Source organism: Lactuca saligna, chromosome 2, assembly GCF_052625555.1.
Source record: "Lactuca saligna cultivar CGN05327 chromosome 2, ASM5262555v1, whole genome shotgun sequence".
In the NCBI taxonomy this organism is placed as follows: domain Eukaryota; kingdom Viridiplantae; phylum Streptophyta; class Magnoliopsida; order Asterales; family Asteraceae; genus Lactuca; species Lactuca saligna.
Window position 1 is genome coordinate 26873130 of NC_136418.1, and position 13106 is coordinate 26886235.

Sequence of the window (13106 nt, forward strand, 5' to 3'; positions counted from 1 at the left end):
AGTCCGTCCAGGTCATAGCCTCGACAGCCGAGGCTCCCAATGAGTCACCAAAAGACTCCCACCAGTCTCTAGATCTGTCTCTCAGACACCCTGCTGTGTATCTCACCTTCGACCCCTCGTGGCAGAAGCTAGTCAATTGTGCAAACTCGATGTCTATAATCCACCGCCTGGCAGCTATGGGGTACTTCGCTCCGTGAAAGTCTGGCGCACCACTGCCCCTGAAGTCCTTAAAGGACAGCGTGCAAGATCCCGGCTGGCTAGATGCCATGTCGCTCCTGAATGCCCTAAGGCGATCCTCCATCAACTCAACTATCCCTTCCTTGATCGACCCGAAGATAATGGGAGTCGACTAAAGGATGCCCCTGGTGATCTCTGACGCAATGAAATCGTGTAGCCTCTCATCCCCTAGCTTGGAACCTGATCCCTCTCTTGAACTGCCAACTGTTGGCCTCGATCGTAGTACCACCATTCTGCAATATATAAACAAGCGACTGTTAGTGATACTGATACCTCTTGAGGAACCACATTCACTACAAGTTCCCTGGTCTTATCTCGACCTTCCTTGGTTCGGGTATGGATCATCTGCTTCCAGTAGTACGGGCCCATACTACCTTCCACATCTATCCGTACCTTCTTCAAGGACTACTTGACTCCACCAGATCCCTTTTTACCACTGCTGAACACTGCTATCTTTATCCTAGGCTTAACCTTAGAAAAATCTCTGACTCCACTTAAACCAATCCTTAGCTGCTGAAGCCTCTTATAATGCCAATTAGCCATCTCTTGAATACCATCACATGTGACGAAGCTCGGATAATCCTTCAAGTAAAAGACTCGTCGCTACCACGATTGGACTCAAACGAGAGCTGCGCAGCCGGGCCAAATCCAACACTCTAAGATTATCCAATCCTGATCCCATGTGATGTGATGTATTCACCTAATGACTAAATCGCATCACTTGGAGTCCCGCAAAGCACAAAGCAAGTAGCATTCGGATACAAGAACTACTCAAGGAATTTTATTCTCATAACAAAAAACTGCACTAGCATTCAACGCTGAACTCATACTATCAGGCATAACCTAAACAGGCTATCCTACTGCTGTCTACTCAATTTCTAGCATGCAATTCACATAAGGCTGAAACACAAAAGCAGGCAGGTAAGGCATCCTCCTAGATCCTTAGTCCTATTCTAGCATGCTATTCTACGAAAACTGATAAACATAGTATAACATTGTATGGGTACTTTGGGGAATACTTACTTGAGCTAGACCGGTCGCGCACATCACACACTTTGTTCTTTCTTAAAACTCTTTACTTAATCTTTTTAGAAAACTTTTTCTTTTTCGAAATCCTTTAATCCATCGGTTTGAGTTCAGACACTCCCGAAGGTGTGTCCGAATCCCTCAAACCAGGGCTCTGATACCAACTTGTAACGACCCAATTTTCACAGCCAAAAATTTCATTTTCAAATCAACACTTTGGAAAACATTTGGGAAAAAAAAACATCGTCATTTCATAAACATATTTCATGTCCGAAACCAAAACATAAAAACAACTATAATGTTAGAGTACCAATCCCAGAACATCTCGTAGTGCGGAAAACAAAGAGCGTGTGTGATATGCAGCTACCGTGCCAGCTCCTTCCCCTTCGCGGAAGAGGTACCTAAAACAAAAACTGAAAACCGTAAGCACGAAGCTTAGTGAGTTCCCCCACCGAACCACATACCAAACAACCACATAATATACATATATTGTTAGGCATATTTGGCTGCCCGACCTACCCCTTCGGTCCTCTTGATCGGATACTGACTAGCATATCTGGGTGCTGGTCTCCCCTTCTGTCCTCTCGAACGAATACTGACTAGCATACCTGGGTGTTGGTCTCCCCTTCGGTCCTCTCGACCGGACACTGGGGACTATTTCACCCCTACCACTACCACATAACATGTATCACATAATCTATCTAGCATGGATGGGCATATCTGCCCCTTCGGTCCTATCGACTGGTATTCTGGGGACTATTTCCCCTACTGCCACTAGCACATAGCATCATATCATACTAGCACATAAACATAACACAGGTAGTAGCAACCCTAGATGAATATCACAGAGAAAATCATCTAAACATACACTCCTACTAGTGGGCCGGCATTGTGGCCTTAGACCCACTACTACTGGAAGGTAACTCACCTCGTAGTAACTACTGAACTGTGCGGGAATCCTCTGACTGTTGCCACTGCTGCTGCTCCGAAATTTTACCCCTGACCAAGTCAAAGTCAAAGTCAGCTTCTAGTTGACCTGACTCGCCGAGTTGGCTCGCCAACTCGCCGAGTCCCTATCCTTCGATTAGACCTCAAACCCATCTTTTACTCGTCAAGTTAGGCGATGACTCGACGAGTTTTCCTTCGAAAAGAACACCGAATGAATCCACATCCGACTCACCGAGTTGTATGAATAACTCGCCGAGTACCATGAATATTGCATTGGGCTCGCCGAGTCCGTTCATGCACTCGGCGAGTACTATGAATTCCCAGAACACTTTGCTTAGTCCAGAATGTTGGGTCACTCCCCGGGACTCCTAAAAACCCTTCCACACTCAACTGGTCCTTATGACCCTCACTGGTATGGGACCAAAACCCCTAGACTCGCCGAGTCCAGCAATGGACTCGCCGAATCTATCTCATTCCTTACCAAGAACTTTGATTTCTGATGTACAACACTTAACCAAATGATAGATCCAGGAACCTAAACTCGATCTAGCACGTAAAGTTACAAACTTTACGTGCATGTATAGGACATAATATCTTAAAAGTCTCTAAAATGGTTCTTTTGTTGCATGGGGCCTTCCTTGGTGCATAAAGCAACCTAGATCTGACTTGTGGCTCATAAAATGACGTGATACAGAAGTCCAAACCCCCAACCATGTTTGCAAACATGGTTGGCCACCAAAAATGGCTTAAAAATCCCTAAATCACCTCAAAGAGGGATCTAACAAATGAATGAGCAAGGTTCAGATTTTATACCTTCCAAATACTGCAAATGATGAACCAAACTCGAATCCTTCAGTCCCCTCTTGATCCTTTTATGCTCTTCCTTCTTCCTTGAGATCAAAACTCATAAGAATCACTCAAAAAGCCTTAGGTCTTCACAAAACGGCTAGGGTTTGCTATGAGGAGGGTTTGGGAGCATTAAGGGGGAAAGGAGGCTGCATAAGGTCGTTTAAGTAGGTGCAAACCCATGGATTAGGGTTTTTGTCCAAACAAAGGCTACTCGCCGAGTCCGCAGCTCCAACCCCGCGCCTCATCCCGCTTCTACTCGGCGAGTCAGTCCTTCAACTCGCCGTGTCCAAGGCTAAAAATGCAAAAATAAATGAAGATTTAATAACAGAGTACGTACCAAGAACTAGGTGCTACAACATTCTAGGAGTACCTGCACTTCAAGTTAGGAAGATGATAAGTAAAACTTCAAAATGATTTACAAAAATTATGTTAGGAAGAAAATAAGGAGGAAATAGGGAGGCAGTAGTGAACACCCAAATGGAGATTTGATGTTAATGTCTTATTTAGCCTTTCGCACAACATTTGGTATGCATGTTTTGGAATCTTGGGTCTTGTAATAACTTTTCTTGACACATTTGACACATCTTTTGGAATGTATATTTTCCTATGCATTTTTGGATTTTTTTATTCATGTAAGACACTTTTGCACATCTTTTGTAATGTCATTTGTGATATTTACCATCTTTAGTAATGTTATTTAGAAGTTTGTACATGATTTGTATGTCAATTACATCGTGGCAATTAGACTTTTCTGCTAATTACATCAAGTAACAAGAACACATGATTTAGTCATAATACATTAAACTTTCATGGCATTCAAAACTTCATGAACTACATGATTTAGTATTAATACATCAGATAGGATACAACAACCATCAAAATTTCAAACTACATCGTTTACATACAAGAAAAATAACACAAAAAATAAACTTTGTGAGGAAACAACTTCCAATTTACTTTGTCCAATTCTTGTCTGAAAACAAAATCGAAGTTCTTCTTTCTTTCCAGTTTCATCATGCATATACTAATTTCCTTTTACAATGTAATTGCAGGTTTGTCCCAATTTCTCTTCTCTTATACCATCCATTGTGCATTCATCTTCATCCATCCATGCCTAAAATTTACATTTTGGAGTTCTACTCTTCAAGAAAAGTATTGAAAAGGTTAAATTTAAGAGAAATATGAAGAATAAGCATCATTTAGCAACAATTCAAAAAAATTGGTTTACAAGTGCGTTTTTTGACACACTCAAAATTTTGTTCTAGGATTGTAGGGGTTCCTTGAAGTCTTCACACGAGATGGTACCTTGCTATCACATGGATGGTTAGCTTGAAATTCATTACTTCGTATGGAAGAGAAAGATGAAGCAGAAGAAGCCATTATCGATGTTGATCTAGGACTTAATTAATGAATAAGTCGTATATAACTCCTTTATAATGCAATGATGTGTATTATGCCACGTAACATAACGTATATTCTAACCAAACCTTAAATTAGTCATGTCAGTTGCAACCTACATTAACCGGTAATAATAATATAATGTGAAAATATAAAACAAGTTAGTTGGTTATACGTGTAAAAAAAAGTTAATATAACAAACATAAGAAATAGTTACCAAGTCATTTTCCGTATTTGTAAAGGTAACTTGATCACTTGCAATTCATTAAACTCCAAAAAAAACTATTTTACATTTTTTTCTCTCACGTGTATGAAATTAACAACTCAAATTTAACATGTTCATAATTATAAACTAAAAACACAACAAAGAAATAATAATAAATAAAAGTAGAAGTGAAATAACTTTTTGAACACAAGTACACAAAGCAACGAAAAATGGACAGTTGTACACCACATAAAAGACACAACAATTCCCACTTTTGGTTTTTGACTTTTTGTTCATATACCTTATTCCTACACTTCATCCATTGAGGTCGTCTCTCCATATATACCCCCTCATCCATGGTCATACAACTACTAATCGATCAAGTTTTTCAAAAACTGAAAGTAGCTATGGAGGATTTTTTCCAGTCTTTGCCGGAAGGATTCGTAGCTGCAGCATTGGCACTCACCAGCCCTCGAGATGTTTCCCGATTGTCCTCCATCAATTCCGTTTTCCGTTCGGCGGCACAGTGGGACAGCGTTTGGGAGAATTTCACACCGCCGGAGTACCTGAAGGAGACGGCGGACGGTGGTGCAGTCCTATCGAAGAAGGAGGTGTATCTACGCCTCTGTGATCATCCAGTCATCATAGATGAAGGAAACAAGGTATACTTTCGAACAATTTTCCTATAACTACATGATTTCACCGTTTCTGTGATCCTTCTACCAATCAAAAGTCAAAGCAAATGAAATTCGTTTCTGAGATCTCGTAACAGGAGAGAAGCTTCGAATTGTGTTAATTCAGTCTTATTCTTTTCATCTAATTTTCATCAGAGTTTCTGGTTGGATAAAAGGAGCGGGAAGAAATGTTACATGTTAGCTGCGAGACAATTATCAATCGCTTCTTCCGATTCCCCAAATTGTTGGAAATGGACACAAACACCAGAATCAAGGTATTAATTAACACGTTTTACAGTTCATAAATACAAAATGTTATGTTATCTTTCTCAATTGAACTCCAATTACAGATTCACAGAAGTAGCCGAACTTGTGAGTGTGAGTTTGCTTGAAATCATCGGCAAAATCAGTACTTCAATCTTTTCCCCTGATACAACTTACGTTGCTCTTCTTGTGTTCAAAACAACATCGAAAGCTTATGGGTTTGAGTACCAACCGGTGGAGGTCTGTATAGGTTTTCACGGCGACCGGAGTCGAACCCGGATGGTGTATCTCGACCCTGAAGCAGGGCGGAGACGAGGACTCCGATCAAGGAGAGGGATTGGGATGTTTAGCAAAGGAGGATTCGCGAATTTGGATGTGGTGCCTCCGCCTTCTAAAGAGAATGGTCCAAAACAAAGAGAAGATGGATGGTTTGAGATTGAGATCGGAGAATACTTTAATGGCGGTGGTGATGCGGCGGAAATGGAGTTGAGTGTGGCGGAGGTCAACGGAGGGAATTGGAAGACTGGTCTTGTTATTGAAGGTATCGAGTTCAGGCCAAAAACTTTTGTTGATTAGGATAATTGATTAAGAATTAAGAGTGAAGCAAGTAGTTGTGAAGTTTAGTAATATGGTTGTATATTTATCTATATGATTAACTATTGATTGATTGATGATTAGGATAATTGCTGAAAATAAAATGTATACATACGAGTGAATTTTTGGAATTATATTTTGAAAGCCTTTTTTTTTTTTTTTTTTCTCAATTTGCACATTATTTATTTTAAATTTAGAGCTAATCATGCCTTGAAGATTGAGAGCGACGCCATGAAGGAAAGGTGTAAAGTGATTGAAAGAAATAAATAATTGTAAATTACACGAATCGTCTCTCGTGTAAAGCTAAAACGCACGTTAGGTTCCTATTTTTAAAAATTAACTCGGACCATCCATCGCTTAGTTAAAAATTACACGTCTCATCCATCTAAACGTAAAATGACCTTTTTGCCCTTATTTATTATTTTTTTTGATTTATTTTTAGTTATTAATTATTAATCCATTAAAAGAAATTGTTTATTAATTATTTATCTATTTTTTAATTAAATTAAAATGTGTAAAAATATTTCATAACCTAATTACCCATAGACCATCACCCCCAATCTTAAAATCGATGCCGGTGACAAACAAAACCCTTTCTCTCTTCTCCCCACCGGAAACCGCCGACCACCACCGGTCCACCGCCCCTTCTTGCATCTCCTTCTTCCTATTTTTAGTTGGATCGACACAACCAAGACCCTCTAATAACACTAACTCTCCTTGTTCTTCATCCAAACGCACCAATAGAACACACGATTCAACTCCTTTCCTTTCAATCAAGTTGCAGGTTTCACATTATTTCTTCCACTCTTCTCTCTTCTCAAAATCGGTACCAAAGCACACCATATTCTCATTTAATTCTCGGATTTCAGATGTTAATTTGTGGTAGTGTGGGATAGATGTACGTTTGATGGTGACTGGGATGGTGCTTTTTTGGGTGGTAGATGACAATTATGGTGGCTGTAATGGAGGGATAAGGGAGGTATTGGGTTGCGGCGAAGATGATGAGTATATGGGTGGTTGATGGTGTTGTGAGGTGAAGAAGACGGTGATTAATAGGTGGTTAAAATTGTGGAATGGTGATGGTGTAAGGTTAAGATGATGAAGATGGGTCAATGGTGATGGATGGAGAAGATCCAATTGTTTACAATGAGCCACCTCCTCTCAGTAACCTCATTGGAACTGCAAGGAGGGTTGTAAATATGCATTTAAGAATCAACCATAAAATTGGGTTCTAGCATTAATATATGGAAAAAGGGAAAATGGGTGGGTGTGATAGGTTTTTTTTTTCTCAAATTTGTAACAAAATAGAAGAGAGATGGTTGGTTCGGTAGTGGTGGTCCGGCGATGGTGGTCTATGGTGGTAGTGACGATGATAGTTTTGAGAGCAGATGTTAGAGAAAAAGTGGGAGAGAGGAATCCTAGGTTGGAATTTTATGGGGAGTGGAGTTTTTTATTTTCCTTTTTTATTTTACAAATAACTTTAAGAAAAATAAATAAATCAAAAAAAGAATAAAAATAGTAGAATAGTCATTTTATGTCTCCCAAGGGATGAGGCGTGTAAATTTAAACTAATAAGGGATGTTACATGTAACTTTTAACAAAATGAGGAACGGTCCGAGTTAATTTTTAAAAATAGAGACTGAACGTGCAATTTAGCACCTGACCGAGGGACGATTCGTGTAATTTACTCAATAAATAATTCTAAAAATGGTCTATTTTGTTTAATTTATGTCGTTTTTATTTTAAAAAAAAATGATAGTATATTAGTGGTTTAACTTTGGATATATTATGTGGTTTTGATTCTTATTCTCTCGTATAAATGAAGGGTTTTTTTTTAATTTTTTATTTGTCATACTCTCATTCAATTTGTCAAATGTAATTTTATGGTTATTTTGAATTTTTTTTTCACATGATATTTTATGAGTTTTTTTATTTTATTAAATTTTACATAATATTTTAATGTAATAATTGCAATAATTATAATAATAAATTTATATCAATTTTATTAATAAACTTACCTTTTAATCTCAAATTTTCTAAAATTAAAGCTTATTAGTTTCTTTTATTTATTTAAATTATTTTTTTTAATTTAAAAGATACAAAACATTTCAATTATAATAACTCATTATTTTTCTTATTTTCTTATAAATTCAAAATATTCAAATACTTTCACATTTATATTTAACTTTTTTGTTTTAAATTAACTCACATAATATGTGAGTCTCACAACTAGTGGTTAATATTTTTATATGATCATCCAAATTAAAATAACGAATATACCCTTAAAGATTTTTTTTAATTATTTTAATTAAAAGAAACATTTCTCTCTCTCTCTCTCTCTCTCTCTCTCTCTCTCTCTCTCTCTCTCTCTCTCTCCATCACCGGTCAACCCTCTCCCTCTATAATGTTTTCCTAGTCATAAATTATTTGCTTTGAGCTATTAAACCTGAACATCAAGCTAGGAATAGTTATTCATGACTTCTAAGACGTTTTAGACAATTTAAACACACACACACACATATATATATATATATATATATATATATATATATATATATATATATATATATATATATATAATAGGTCAGACAATATTCCAATAAATACAATGATATTTTAATTAAAGCTAGTTTAAACATTGGAATAATGCAAGAGTAAAAGAATCACCTTATGTGATCCAGGAGGCCCATGTTTTATGGACTAAACACCTTTAAGCCCAAGAAATCTATTAAAGCTCACATAGATGGATCTTGTTCTTTTTGTGAAGAAACTGGATACTGGAAGAAGATTTACTTATCTTTTTTGAAAAGAAAGTCTGGAAGAGACTAGTACTTCTTGTATCTACTAGATAGAACTTATATAATTTCATATAACGCTTAGGCACTTGGTACTTAAATGTTAATCTAATATTTGTAAATGGCTTATAGATATATATATATATATATATATATATATATATATATATATATATATATATATATATATATATATTGAAGAGTAATCGAGCTGAGCACAACCAAGTTGGAACTACACTCTCGAAGTTTAGTTTATTATTTATGCTTAGAACATAAATTACTTGTAATGTAAAACAATATTTGTTTTGGAACAATGATTGTTTTAATTTAGCATGTCTAAATTTATGTATCGGTTATTTTATTCAAATGTTTGATCATTTACTTAATTGTTTTTCATAGCAATAATATTTATATTCTGAAATGATTAACTTCTATTTATGAGACTAGATCTTTTAATATAAATGTAAAGTAAATATCAACATTTTTATAAATAAAATTAATTTCTATATGCAAACATTTTTTTGACTTAAACTTGTTTTAAATCAAACTCATCTTTGATTTTGTTATCTTTATTATATAAATGTCATTCACATATTCCAACTTCAAGAAATGAATCTTTATTATACAATGCGTGAAATGTTGTAATAAAAAGAAATCTTTTATTTCATTTATAAATTATAAACAAGGGAGAAGACGGGATGGAACCAACCTTCAATTGGGCATCTGCAAAATGTGTGGCAGGCATTGGAATATTGGCCATGGAATCACCCTAATGAGTTTGAAATAACTTGAAGATACACTTGAAATAACTTGAAGGTACACAATCAAACTCCGATTGCTATTCAATCCATACTGCATCCAAACCATAATAAAAAGCAAGTTAGGTTTCATATTTTCACCATTTTATCATTTTAGCCACTAAACCATCATTTTTTTATCCTAATAGTCATTGAAAAACTAGAAAACACCTTTATTTTTGTTCAAGAATCTACTCTTGATCTTCTTATTATTTTGTTTATTTCTAATTCCATAAACAACTTAACATATTCGAATGTTGGACAAAGATGATGATCTGATTAAATACAACTCTAAATCCTTCTAAATTGCCTTGTGATACCGGTCTTGAAATTAGCCAAATTCAATTCCCTAAAATGATTGTTCAAACCCACATTGAAATCCAAATAGCCAAATTGAAGAGATGTTAAGATACATAACTAAAAACTTGGGAATTAGGGATTCAATAAATACATTCCGCGAATAAGTTGTTGCCCTGAAGGTGTAAATGTTTTTATTCCTAGGGTTCCCATGATCGATCTGTCAAATCAAACTAGATAAACAAAACCTTAACCACTTCCAAATGCAAAAGCACTACAACATAAAAAAAATGTTCTCCAAAGATTTTTAGGGGTAGCACGGGCTACCCTTGGCTACCAATTGGTTCTGCCCCTGATAAAGTGGTCAAGATTTGATAATAAAGGGCTGTGATTGAACCAGAAAAGGAAAAAAAATACTTGCATTTTGGGGATCCAATTGCTTGTTTTGCATCAAGATTTGATAAAGCATCTTCAATGAACAACATTGCAGCATCTTTCCTTGATGTTCCCATACTAACATTGGTAATATATGTTGGGAGACTTTATGAAGAACATAACTTGAAATTAAGAGGTTATACTAGTTTTTAATAGAGAAATGTTGTCTTTTTCATGGGAGTAAAATGATACAATGACATATTAGAGATAGCAGACTGTTCTCTAATGCAACATCAAAAATGAATACAACCTTTCAACATTAGATGTTTGTTGTTTCATCACATCATTTTTCTTGAAATACCGAGAGAGAGAGAGAGAGGGAGAAAGAGAGAGAGAGAGAGAGAGAGAGAGAGAGAGAGAGAGAGAGAGAGAGAGAGAATACAGATGGTCGAGAATGAGCAACCATCAACTTTATATCTAATCTAAACTTGTCTTTCTTTTTTTAAAGACTATCTTTATATCTAATCTAAACTTGTCTTAATATTGCATTTAGGTGTCTTATTAAGGACTATCTTTATATCTAATCTAAACTCGTCTTTTTTTTTTTTCAGATGTCTTCCAACAATGTTGATTCTGGCTCAAACCCTACTAGCTCCTTCTCTCTCATGAACCTTTAAAGGAGAGTCATCTTCAATGGTTCCAACTTTATGGATTGGATCCGAAACATCAGGATGGTCACTCGATACGAGGACAAGTAATATGTCCTCAACAAGGAGCTTAAGTAACTTGATGTGACATCTGCTACTCCTGAGGAGATCGCTGATTTCCAGACTAATGAGAGAGATGCCGCGAAAGTGGCATGTATCATGCAAGCCACGATGACAGTCGAGCTCCAAAAGTCCTATGAGGACTACTACCCTTTTGAGATGCACCGGGACTTGATGGACCGCTACCATCAAAGTGCTCGTCAAGAGAGGTATGACATCATATCCTCCATGATAACAACCCGGATGAAGGATGGTGAACCCATCACGGGCCACTTATAGAAAATTCAAAGGTATGTGGACCGTTTGCTGAAACTAAATGTGAACTTCTTGAGGAGTTGGCAATTGACATCATTTTTGCACTCGTTAAACTCTTGTTTTGATTAATTTCCGAATGGCATACCACATGAACATGGAGGAAGTTCCACTCAGCAAACTTCAAGACTCTCGAAGACCGTCGAAAGTGGTCTTAAGAGTAAATCAGTTGTTACTACTCCTACTCCTACCACGGCCCCTGTCTTGGCAATCGGGAAAGGCAAAGGGAAGAAAAGGAAGATCCCTTTGAAGGGTACTAAGGGAAAGTCCCTTGGTGGATCCTCTTCAAGTGGAACCAATAGAGGTTCTGTCACTCCTTCTCCTAATCCTAAAGAGGCTGAATGCTTCTATTGCCATGAAAAGTCACACTGGAAGCGAAACTGACCAAAGTACCAACAAGATGTTAAGGATGTGAAAGTAAAACCCAACCATGCAGGTATTTACACTATATTGTCTAAAAACTCACCCCATTCTAGTTCTTGGGTCCTTGATACAGGTTGTGGTATTCACATATGTTCTGATTTACAGGGACTAAGAACAAATGAGAATGTGGAGCATGGGAAGATAAACTTGATCATGGGGAATAGAAAAGCTTCACTTGTCACGAAGATTGGAGTTTTTTCTTTGTTCCTAAGTATCGGGTTAACATTAGATTTAAATAAATATTGTTACTCGTATGAAATGGTGAGAAATATTCTTTCCTTTCATGGTTTGTATAAACAAGGGTTTACCTTTTCGTTTGATAATGAATGGGGTGGTATTAATGCTCTTTTTAATAATGTTCTTTATTTTAAAGCATTACCTTGTGATGGTGTATATGAAACTGTGTCAATTCTTGATAACCTAGGAAATAATGTGTTATGTATTGATTCTTCCACTAACTTGGATAAAGCATCATTATGGCATTGTCTTCTTGGATATGTAAGCAAGAAACACATCGTCCATGTCCAAAAGGATGGAGTCTTGGAGTCATTTGACCTAAATTCAGATGATAGTTGTGAAATTTGTTTGCTTGGAAAATGACAAAGTCACCCTTCACTGGTACTTGTGCTAGCGGTGAGGATTTGTTGGATCCCATACATAATGATGTGTGTGGACCCTTTAGAACCGCCACAAGGAATGTTAACCGCTTCTATGTGACTTTTACTAAAGATTATATTAGATATGGATATGGCTACTTAATCAAGCATAAGTCAGACACATTTGAAAAGTTTAAAGAGTTTAAACAGGAAGTGGAGAATCACTTGGGCAGGAACATTAAGATGGTTCGATCCGATCGAGGTGGTGAGTATCTTAGTACAGAGTTCCTTGACTATCTATGGAACGTGGGATTGTCTCACAATTAACACCTCCCAAAACACCACAACTTAATGGTGTGGCTGAGAGGCGTAATCGAATCTTGTTGGATATGGTTCGTTCCATGATGAGTCGATCTTTGCTACCAATCTCATTTTGGGGGTATGCCTTAGATACTGCTGCCCATATCCTTAATCTAGTCCCTACAAAGAAGGTTGCCAAAACACCTCACGAGATGTGGACTGGAAAAGTTCCCAATCTAGATCACATCA

At 36.8% G+C, this 13106-nt stretch overlaps 1 protein-coding gene across 1 annotated transcript; it reads left to right on the forward strand.

Moving 5' to 3' along the window:
- The first annotated feature begins 4964 nt into the window (after positions 1-4964).
- On the forward strand, positions 4965-6351 carry LOC145030813 (putative F-box protein PP2-B12). Its single transcript, XM_078979234.1, has 3 exons — positions 4965-5325; positions 5494-5612; positions 5688-6351. The coding sequence occupies exons 1-3, from the start codon at positions 5020-5022 to the stop codon at positions 6175-6177; spliced, it is 915 nt and encodes a 304-aa protein (XP_078835360.1). The 5' UTR covers positions 4965-5019; the 3' UTR covers positions 6178-6351.
- Positions 6352-13106: the final 6755 nt, after the last annotated feature.

Bases quoted from the DNA above. Each gene is read 5' to 3' on its own strand.
- LOC145030813 (XM_078979234.1), top strand. From the start codon at position 5,020: ATGGTCATACAACTACTAATCGATCAAGTTTTTCAAAAACTGAAAGTA. The intron at 5,326-5,493 runs GTATACTTTCGA...AATTTTCATCAG, and splicing joins TCATAGATGAAGGAAACAAG to AGTTTCTGGTTGGATAAAAG. The intron at 5,613-5,687 runs GTATTAATTAAC...CTCCAATTACAG, and splicing joins ACACAAACACCAGAATCAAG to ATTCACAGAAGTAGCCGAAC.